This window comes from Ranitomeya imitator, chromosome 1 (genome assembly GCF_032444005.1).
Source record: "Ranitomeya imitator isolate aRanImi1 chromosome 1, aRanImi1.pri, whole genome shotgun sequence".
Lineage (NCBI taxonomy): Eukaryota > Metazoa > Chordata > Amphibia > Anura > Dendrobatidae > Ranitomeya > Ranitomeya imitator.
The window spans coordinates 758,923,999-758,936,143 of NC_091282.1; the positions used below are offsets into that span (position 1 = coordinate 758,923,999).

The 12,145-nt window shown below is 46.5% G+C and overlaps 1 protein-coding gene across 1 annotated transcript in view; it reads left to right on the top strand.

The window, feature by feature from the left end:
- The first annotated feature begins 7,616 nt into the window (after nt 1–7,616).
- MAP4K5 (mitogen-activated protein kinase kinase kinase kinase 5) overlaps nt 7,617–12,145 on the top strand; it is a 132,152-nt gene continuing 127,623 nt past the window's right edge. The window contains exon 1 of the mRNA XM_069735275.1: nt 7,617–7,865. Within this exon, the coding sequence (XP_069591376.1) occupies nt 7,755–7,865 (111 nt within the window). The 5' untranslated portion in view covers nt 7,617–7,754. The remainder of the gene's footprint in view (nt 7,866–12,145) is intronic.

Consider the following 12,145-nt stretch of genomic DNA (forward strand, 5'->3'; position numbering starts at 1 on the left):
ATATTGAAGGCAAATTGTGCATGATGGGATTTTTTTCCTCAGACCACTCGTTTCAAGGAAAAAAGTCAGACGTGCACAGCCTCAATGAATAACATGAGGATGAGTGCTAGCCATCCAAACGACGGATAGCGCTTGTCCGAGTTATACGGTTGCCTGTACGAGTCCTAGGAGTAAAGGTACCGTCACACTGAACGATATCGCTAGCGATCCGTGACGTTGCAGCGTCCTAGCTAGCGATATCGATGAGTTTGACAGGCAGCAGCGATCAGGATCCTGCTGTGCCATCGTTGGTCGGAGCAGAAAGTCCAGAACTTTGTTTCGTCGCTGGACTCCCGCAGACATCGCTGAATCGGCGTGTGTGACGCGCTTAGTTACCCGATGTTTACCCTGGTTACCAGCGTAAACGTAAAAAACAAACAAACACTACATACTTACATTCCGGTGTCTGTCGCGTCCCCCGGCGCTGTGCTTCTCTGCACTGTGTAAGCGCCGGCCGGAAAGCAGAGCACAGCGGTGACTTCACAGCTGTGCTTTCCGGCTGGCGCTCACTGTCAGTGCAGAGAAGCAGAGCACCGGGGAACAGACAAGGAATGTAAGTATGTAGTGTTTGGTTTTTTTTACGTTTACGCTGGTAACCAGGGTAAACTTCGGGTTACTAAGCGCGGCCCTGCGCTTAGTAACCCGATGTTTACCCTTGTTACCAGGGGACTTCGCATAGTTGGTCGCTGGAGAGCTGTCTGTGTGACAGCTCTCCAGCGACCACACAGCGACGCTGCAGCGATCGGGATCGTTGTCTAGATCGCTGCAGCGTCGCTAAATGTGACGGTACCTTAAGTCTTAACTATCTTGAATTTGGAAACCCCTTTAAGCTTTGTAAAGCAGCCATCCCTCAACAATGTCGGGAGAGAAAAGGGATCGGACAGATTACAATTCCACAGCCGATCCTTTTGTTCTTTAGACAGATAAGCTGCCACCAGCAGTGTGTTAGCAGCTTACTTCCCTCTCCCCTCAAAAAAAAACAAAACACATGCACGCTCAGGCAAACTGCAAGTGCATGCGTATGGGGTGGGTGGGCAGAAAGTGTTTGCCCAGACTGCTATCTAATGGCTTGCGCAGACAACTGGATTTGTGGTCTGAGTGCGATCTGACAAAACATTGGATCACACTTGGACCAATGTTATATTATGCCTATAATGTGTCTGTGCGCTTTCTGTGCCGGTCCAAATAAATGCACATCTGAATACACCATGAGGCCTCATTTAGATGTGTCCTTTTGGAGAAAGAACCAAGAGCCACCAGAGGCTGTTCACACGATGTCTGTGCTTCCTTATGAAACATGTCTGGTTTTGTTACCAGTCACATATCAAGCTTGCCAAAGGAAGTCAGTGAGAGATGATGCATGTGCTGTTCATTTGCTACTGTTGCACCTCTTCAGGACACAGCCAAGTTTCATTTACCATATATTGTACTGAAAAAAAGGAAAAGTGATTCCCAGTGCGATGAAATGGTAAATAATAAAAAGCTGCAATTACACTATTGTTTTTTTATGGCTTTTTTTTTTTTTTTTTTTTACAGCTTTTAGTAAAAATGACCTGACCACACGATTCTCCAGGACGGTAAGATTATAGCATTATAAAGATTATATAAATATTTTATTATTTTAGTGGACTGGAAAGAATAGCCCTAAAGTATAAATACAGAGGACCGTATATGAACCAAAAGAAATGTAAGGAAAAAAAACTAAGTCCTCCAACACAAAATTACAAAACCAAAATAAATAATTTTATTCATTTACAGAATATTTAGAACAATATAAAATACCGTAATTGGAGATGCAAGCTGACCATACAGGGGATGGATAAAAAAAAAAATTAAAAAAAAAAAAAGCAAAGACTGGACATGAAAAGTACTGCATCTGTGCCCTAACGGTAAGACTATGTGCCCACGTTGCAGAAATGCTGCGGAGATGTCCCCAGCATTTCCGCAACTCCCTGCCGCGGGTAAAACTAATGTGGAATTCACATGCATTTTCCCGCAAGACAAGCTTTTTGCAAGAGATTTTAGCTTGCAGAATGCTTCCGCTTTTCCAAGCGATTTGAAGCATCGCTTGCAAAAGTGATTGACAGGTTGGTGACACTTGTCAAGCATATGCTTGACAAGTGTGACCAACTTTTTACTATTGATGCTGCCTGCCTATGCAGCATCAATAATAAAAGATAGAATGTTAAAAATAAAAAATATATAAAAATATCATAATTCTCACCTTCCAACGGCCCCCGATCTCCTCAGCGGTGCTCCCCGTACGTTCTATTCCCAGGGATGCTTTGCGCGAAGGACCTTTGTGACGTCGCGTGACCGCTACGTCATCTCAGGTGATTCGCGCAATGCATCCCTGGGAACGGAAGCCGCCATGTGCACCGCTGACTCCAGGGGCCATCAGAATGTAAGTATATCCATATTTTTTATTTTAATTTTTTTTTTTCTACAGAAATATGGTTCCCAAGGGCCTGAAGGAGAGTCTCCTCTCCTCCAGACCCAGGGTACCATCTGCACATGAAGCGCTAACTTTACACATGGCGGGCATAGCCACATGTGTAAAGTGAGCATTTCAATGCAATCCTATGGCGGCAGAATTGCCGCGATTCAGCAGAAATAATGAACATGCTGCGGATTTTACCGCTATGCAATTCCGCAGTAGGAAAATCCACAGCATGGGCACAGCAACTGCGGAATCCCATAGGATTGCACGGGAATGCGTTTTGAAGCGTTTTTATGCATTTCCGCAGCCGCAAAAACGCATAAAAAATGCAACGTGGTCACACAGCCTCACACAGAATAGACCACATCCTAGAATGATTTTATACAGCCAACATTATGAAGCAAAAAACAGGTAGAGAATATCAGTTGATTCAAAATAAAGTGCATATTGCAAATGGTTATAATATGCACAAGAATGAGGTGTATAGATAGTCACACACCTGGGGGTTTATTTTCCTTTTTTCATATTATTCTAATTATCTCTGATTCCTCATAGGAGGACATAAAAGTATCAATAAAAATTGCAAGATAAAGTAATGAGGTACACACCTCCCAGGGGGAATCAGAGACAATATTGTGCACACCATAGCTCAAGGTATCTAAATAAAGCAGCATATAATAAAACAGTATAAGAGCCAGGAGCCAATGTAAATACCCAATGTGCAGTCACGGCCAGCGTACCCCTTGACGCGCGTTTCGATATTAGATCTTCCTCAGAAGGGGTGCATATTTTAGTGGCTAAAGAAAATTCTGAACTTTGAGGAAAAAAAACAAAAGCAGTAATTTTGGCATTATTTTTTGTCTTTATGAAGTTTACAGTACAGGTTACATAATTGTATATTCTCATGGATCAGACTAACAAGTGTGGCGATATTGGATACGCTAATTTTACACATTTCAATTTGTCAACTGAAAAAAGTAAGAAGGACTGGGTGCGGTAATTGCTGGCTGCAGAACATGCAAATGAATGGGTCTGAAAAGCTTAGAACATTTTTTTTCTTTTAAATATGAAAAAAAAAAAAAAAAAAAAAAAGATATAACTGATAGCAAAGAATTGGACAGGAACACGAAATAGCTGGAAATGGATCCAGTTGGATGAGGAAAGCAAAAACAAGAAAAAAAAAAAAAAAGTCAACGTCTCAATGTGGGTTTACTGCAGTGAAGTAAACAGGTGTTTGAGGCAGCGGGCAGAAAGATCTGTACAGACGTGTGAAAGGGGCCTTATATAACAACGCGGCTTTTTTTTTTTCAGTTTTAGGCCCCTTTCACACGTTTTTTCCCGTCAGTCACAGTCCGTTGACTCGACAGATCCGTCACAGATTGTTAAAAACTGACGCGACGGATCAGTTTTATCGATCTGACTAGGGGGGCTGGCTAAAGGATCCTTAAAAGAATAAAAAAAAAAAAAAAAAGCGGAGCATGCTCAGTTAAAAGAAAACGGAATCCGTCGCCAAATTCCGTCATTTGACGGATCCGGGGCCCATAGCCTTCCATTCTAACAAACGACAGATGGCGACGGATCCGTCGCTGTCCATTTTTTTGACGGAGACAAAAAAAACATTACTTTGTCCGTTGTCTCTGGCCGCCAAACAATTTTCGACGGATCCAGCGAACGACGGATGAAACGTGAGGCTATAAGTCGCAATCCGTCGCTAATACAAATCTATGAGAAAAAAAAACAGATCCGGAGTCATCAGTCGCTGGATCCGTTTTTGTTTTTTTTCAAAATTCGACAGATTGCGACTGACAGCAAAAAACTGAAAGGGGCCAAAGCCAAACAGCAATGCAGATATTTACTCCTACAAAAACTTGAGAATGAGGACTAGCAATCTGCACACAATGCCACCACGGGGCTCATTTCTAAAACCGGTCAGCAGATGTAGAAGCTGGGACTTGTAGTTCAGCTTGCAATACACTTTATGACACCTCAAACTGGAGGGCTGCAGTGGAGCTCCCACCTCAAGCTACATTTGGGGCAGAACTCCTCATTTGTAACATCGCTGTACTACCACAGTTCGGCCACCAGATGGCGACACGACCATTACATCATAAACCGCTATAAGAAACTGAAGCGACTACCCTATTAAAATGAAAAATGCCCGCTCCGGTCAGGACCGTCTACAGCCGACCGTCCCTTCACAGCCCCTCATACCAAACTTTAAACGAGCAGCGCACGTTACAACGAGTGAAACAACTGTGACAAACGAGTAAATTTTTCCCAGCTTTATTGCTTTTATACAAGAGACCAAAACTCGTGACAGCCAGTGGGCGGAAACCTGCATCACATGACTAGCTAAGTCACCGAAACTAGAAGCCGACTGCGTAATGACGTCACCAGTCCTCGTGACTTTCCGCGCTGTTTTGCAGCCATGACATTATTGGGCAGGGAACCTAAAAACTTCCCGGTGTGACGTCACTGTCATTAGAGCCAGTAACAATAGAAGGCTATGCCTTGAACTTCTTCAGCGTTGATGTGCTCGTTTTCCCTGCAGCGCCTTCACTGGAGACATTAGGCATTACTCTTTGCCCCATTCATATCAATTAGGACAAGTCGGGTCCTCCAGAGCAAGAACCTGACAGAAATAATGATCCCGAGAGGGATCCCCGAAATTGATGTTCCAATGGTATGAAAACAGGAGGCCCATGAGGCGTGAATGTTTCCATCTCATTAAGGGTCATTGTTATTTTAGTGAGTTAGGATGAATGGCAGGGTCAGGTCACCAATGTGGGGGCGTGCAGACACTATGGCCTCAACATTGATTGCGCTGCTCGTTGGGTGTCATGGAGGTCATACAGTCACACACGCCACATAGTCACACACCACATACAGTCACACACACCACATGGTCACACACCACCACATACAGTCACACACACCACACTGTCACACACCACCGCACAGTCACACACACACCACATAGTCACACACCACCGCACAGTCACACACACACCACATAGTCACACACCACCGCACAGTCACACACACACCACATAGTCACACACCACCACATAGTCACACACCACAGTCACACACACCACACATAGTCATACACAACATATAGTCACACACCACAGTCACACACACCACACATAGTCATACACAACATATAGTCACACACCACCACATAGTCACACACAACACCACATACAGTCACACACCACCACACAGTCACACACACACCACATAGTCACACACCACCACATAGTCACACACCACAGTCACACACACCACACATAGTCATACACAACATATAGTCACACACCACAGTCACACACACCACACATAGTCATACACAACATATAGTCACACACCACCACATAGTCACACACAACACCACATACAGTCACACACCACCACACAGTCACACACACCACATACAGTCACACACCACCACACAGTCACACACACCACATACAGTCACACACCACAGTCACACACACCACACATAGTCATACACAACATATAGTCACACACCACCACACAGTCACACACACCACATACAGTCACACAACCACCACATACAGTTATAAACCACACAGTCACACACCACATACAGTCACACACACCACACATAGTCACACATACAGTCACACACCACCACATACATTCATACACCACATAGTCACACACCACATACAGTCACACACCACAGTCACACACCACATACAGTCACACACCACCACATAGTCACACACCACAGTCACACACCACCACATAGTCACACACAACACCACATAAAGTCACACACCACCACACAGTCACACACACCACATACAGTCACACAACCACCACATACAGTTACAAACCACACAGTCACACACCACATACAGTCACACACACCACACATAGTCACACATACAGTCACACACCACCACATACATTCATACACCACATAGTCACACACACCACAGTCACACACCACATAGTCACACACCAGACACACACCACATACAGTCACACACCACATAGTCACACACCACATACAGTCACACACCACATACAGTCACACACCACCACAGTCACACACACCACACATAGTCATACACACCACAGTCACACACACCACAGTCACACAACCACCACATAGTTACAAACCACACAGTCACACACCACATACAGTCACACACACCACATACAATCACACACCACCACATACATTCATACACCGCAGTCACACACCACATACAGTCACACACCACCAGTCACACACACCACATAGTCACACACCATACAGTCACACACCACCAGTCACACACCACCATATACAGTCACACACACCACACAGTCATACACACCACCAGTCACACACCACCACATAGTCACACACAACCCCACATATAGTCACACACCACATAGTCACACACCACCAGTCACACACACCACAGTCACACAACCACCAGTTACAAACCACACAGTCACACACCACATACATTCCCACACACCACATAGTCTCACACACCACACATACAGTAACACACCACCACATACATTCATACACCACATAGTCACACACACCACATACAGTCACACACCACATAGTCACACACCACCACATACAGTCATACACACCACATAGTCACACACACCAGTCACACACCACCAGTCACACAACCACCACATACAGTCACACACCACAGTCACACACACCACAGTCACACACCACCACATACAGTCACACACCACCACAGTCACACAACCACCACATAGTCACACACACCACAGTCAGTCACACACCATCACATAGTCACACACCACAGACACACACCACCACAGTCACACAACCACCACATACAGTTACACACCACCACATACAGTCGCACACCAGTCACACCCCACATAGTCACACACACCACATATAGTCACACACACCGCATACAGTCACCCTCCTTTAGTGTTTTATCATAAAGTTTTTTTTTTAATTTGCAGTGACAAAAGTAACAAAGAGCGGACAATACAGAGTGCGGGGCTCGGGCCCTAGGCCTGGTGTTACTGTGCTGCTGTAGCTCGGTGCTAAGAGGAGGTGGCGGCGGCCCGGGGTGGAGGCGGGCTCTCGTCTCTCCTCCTCCGCTGTATATCGGCCGCTCAGCCTCCGTCTCTCCGACTCCGCCTCATTGTCCGGACATGGCACGGTGCTTGGCCTGCAGCTGTGGCCGGCTCTACGGTGCAGCCCCGGAGCACTGAGCCCCCCGGTGAGCACCGCGTACTGTTCCGGAGCATGGAGCCCTCCCTGTGCCGGGCCAGCGCCGACATCCTCCGCAAGAACCCGCAGCAGGACTTCGAGCTCATCCAGAGGGTCGGCAGCGGCACCTACGGGGACGTGTACAAGGTAGGAGCCCGGCACCGCCATCCTTGTGAGGAGACCTCCCCTGAGGCACTACAACTCCCAGCGTCGCCTGACAGTTGCTGGGAGTTACGGTTGTAAGGCCAGGTACAGTGCAGTAATGGGGCCCCTCACTGGTCACTATGTTGGGGCCACATCTGACCCCATCAGTATTTTCCGGGTAGGCGCAGCGGCCGTCGTCCTGTGACCTGAAGATTGCACCATACCTGCCGGTACTGTCCGCCACTGTCCTGGCAAGTTTTTCCATCTTTTAAAAAAAAAAAAAAAAAAAAAAAACCTCTTTTCTTTTTCCTTGCAATCATAGAAGTGTTTTTTTGTGTGTGTGTTCTGAGGTGAGCTGATGGTTTTTATTGATATTATCTTGGGGTACACATGACATTTCGATCCCTTTTGTATTCCAATTTTATTTTTTTATTTTTTTTTTTGGGGGGGGGGGGGGTAATGTGCGACATCCACTCCACAACCAAATGAAGGTAAGTATGACAATTTTCCAGCATTTAAATAATTTTGTATTTTGACTGGATTGGATTTATCAAGATTTGCTTTAGTTATTTTTTTTAATTTTAGAGGGAGGTGATTTACACTTGTCAATGGCATTGCTGTTGGAGATTGCGAACAGGAATTAGGCTACAATCACATTAGCATTGCGTCGGGCGCAGCCGCGGCGACGCATGTGTCATGCGCCCCTATATTTAACATGGGGGCTCATGGACATGCGTTGTCTTGCGTTTTGTGACGCATGCGGCATTTTTGGCGCAAGCGTCAGGGCGCAGAGGACGCAGCAAGTTGCGTTTTTTTGCGTCCAAAATCAAGCCAAAAATGGACGCATGCGTCACAAAACAATGCGTTTTTGCATGCGTTTTGCATGCATTGTGCATTGCGTCGCCGATGCAACACACAACAACGCAAATGTGAACGTAGCCTTAAAGCGTTAAAATGAAGCAATCGGGAGTTCCGCTGCGGATTTGGCCCTGTGGCTCCGCAGCAGTTTTCCATGCGGTGTACAGTACCATGTAAACCTATGGAAAACTAAATCCGCTGTGCACATGCAGAAAACTCCGTGCTGAAACACTGCGGTTTATTTTCCGCAGCATGTCATTTCTTTGTGCAGATTCCGCAGTGGTTTACCCCTGTCCCATAATTGGACTCTGCAGGCGAAATCCGCAGGTAAAACGCCCTGCAGATTTTTCAGAATCTGCACCGAAAAATCCACAATGCAATCCGCAACGTGTGCACATACCCTAACACAGCCGGCATCTGCCCGGTACGGTGCGGGATCGGCTCCTGAGCCGGCTTCGTACTCTAATAACACGATGAAGATGTACGATGTGGGTCATTAAGGAGTTAATTGACCTGTCTGGCATGGCACGCTAAAGATCGCACTGTGCCGCTGTGAGTGGTCTCGTGCTGCCATCACCTGCGGCTCGGGGTGGGGCCACACTGAGCTGCGATGTATAGTGCAATTTTAGCTCATGTCCTATAGACCCGAGATGTTTGCACGGTCACCAGATTGGAGACATCGCAACAGAATTTGCCCATAAACATTTGTTGCAATCGTGGCGCGACACTTAGGGAATCGTGAAGTGATGTTATTGACACCGTCACACCACAAATCCAGCCGGACTGCTCCTTCTCCCCACAGATGATCAGTCAGGAGGTCCCCATGTGATACTCCATGGCCTGCCTAAGTTGGTGAATTGGGTCATCTTTTATTTAGTGTGTATGGGGTCTTAATCCACCTGAAGAGGTGCTGCTGCAAGAAACCAGTACAATCCGTGTGGATATGTTGGGGTTAACGTGTGCCTGTTTTGGGTGCCATATAACCACCATTCTTTGGCAGGACGCCCTAAGGCTTCTTGCTGCACAGACGACTCCCTAATGATTAAGAAGGTATGTCCGAAACGCGTAGGCTGTAATGTGAAGGTGGCTTTGGGGACACTCAAGCGACCAATTTTACTGATCCAGGTGGAGCGCTACTTTTTCTTGCATTTATTTGGCATCCTCATCCCATCAGGAACTAGTGTGGTGAGCAGGCGATTTAGCCATTAAAATGGCCAGTGGTATCGTCCCACAGACTTCCAGAGGCGCTGCACACCCTATGTTAGGCTATGTGCACACAATGCGGATTTTGCTGCGGATCCGTAGCAGTTTCCCATGAGTTTACAGTACAATGTAAACCTATGGGAAACCAGAAACGCTGTGCCCATGCTGCGGAAAAAAACCGCGCGGAAACACAGCGTTTTATTTTCCGCAGCATGTCAATTCTTTGTGTGGAATCCGCAGCGTTTTTACATCTGCTCCAATAGAAAAGTGCAGATGTAAATCTGCAGTAAAAACCGCAGCGGTTTTCCCCTGCAGATTTATGAAATCCGCTGCGGAAAAATCCACAGTGGACCATTCTACATGTGCACATACCCTTAGTGTCTCTTCCGGTGAGTTAGAATGCCCAGGCCTCACACATACACGTTCCCAACAACCAAAGAGTTAAAAACTTGTTTGACGTGTCTGGGAGAAATTATGTACTGTACACTGTACACTTAACTACTGCATAACCTGACGAGTGAAGGTAGAAGATGCCATCGCTTAACATGGGAAGTACAACTCCAATGGCGTCCCTGTATATAATATCTTGGGAGCTAGCATGTTATTTCAACAGCGTTGATGAGCGTCAAATACGACTTCTCTCCATGTGAGCCGTGTTCCCGGGGATGAGTGTCATTGGACTTCATGGGTGTCTGTAGCTTCTCCTGTCCGGCGTATTACCTCATGGTTTGTTATAAACGTTGCTGGTTTTCTTGGTGCAAATTGATATGCAGGACCTTGTCCTTCGGTCATGACGGTAATCTGCGGCCGCTGGATGGGGCCCTGAGAACCGTCTGTTCTGGAATCCGCAGCTCTTTAAATAATCAAAAGAGAGATGGGTCCTGTAAGGCCACCTTCAGTATTTGGTCAGTATTTTACATCAGTATCTGTAAGCCAAAACCAGGAGTGGAACAATCAGTGGAAAAGTATAATAGAAACATATGCACCACTTCTGTATTTATCACCCACTCCTGGTTTTGGCTTACAAATACTGATGTAAAATACTTACAGTATGAACAATGCCTAAGAATTGGTTTGCTGCCAGAAATGATTCAGCTTCGCAGGTCCTGGGAATCGCTTCACACCAACCATACCTGCATCATGATGATATAATGCCGGTATGGAAAATGCGCCCCTTGCGTTCGAGCCAATGTGTATGAGCGATGTCCTTCGGTTCCTCCAAGAACCTAGTACGGTAGTTTGCCTCCTGAGACTATGTAAGGTCATTGGTTTGTCACTTTACGCAAGTTTAGAGTTGACTGGTTGCATTCTAGATGATCTCAACCTTTAAAGGGAATGGCCAAGGCTTTAAGGCCATGTTCACACAGTGCGTTTTTTACTGCGGAACCGCAGCGGTATTGCCGCTGCGGTTCCGCAGCAGTTTTCCATGCAGGGTACATAACAATGTAACCCTATGGAAAACAGTCACTGCTGTGCACATGGTCCGTAATTTCGTTTAAAAAGCCGCGCAGAATAGCTGCGGCAAAAAAGAAGGAGCATGTCACTTCTTTTTCCTGAACCGCAGCGGTTCTGCACCCATAGACCTCCATTGTGAGGTCAAAATCGCAGTAAAACCCGCAGATCAAAAATATATCTGCGGGTTTTACTGCGATTTGATGTGCAGAACCGCTGCAGCAGGAAGTGCGGGGGAGCGGGCGGAAGTGCGTGGGCGGAGTGTGGCTGCCCCCCCGTGCTTCGATGCCCCCCCCCCCCCGTGCTCCGATGCCCCACCCCAGTGCTCCGATGCCCCCCCCCCCCCCGTGCCCTAATCTCCCCCCCCTTATACTTACCCGGCGTCCCGGTGTCCGTCCGGCCGTCTTCTCCCTGGGCGCCGCCATCTTGCAAAATGGCGGGCGCATGCGCAGTGCGCCCGCCGAATCGGCCGGCAGATTCGCTCCAAAGTGCATTTTGATCACTGAGATATAACCTATCTCAGTGATCAAAATAAAAAAATAGTTAATGACACCCCCCCACTTTGTCACCCCCATTGGTAGGGACAATAAAAAAATTAAGAATTTTTTTTTTCACTAAGGTTAGAATAGGGGTAGGGTTAGGGGTAGGGTTAGGGTATTTTCAGCCATTTTAGCCCTAAAAAGCTTCCTAGGAAACACACAGTCTCTGCATAGAAAACTGCATAAAAAAAGGATAAAAAAACGCATCAAAAAACGCATCAAAAAAGGACA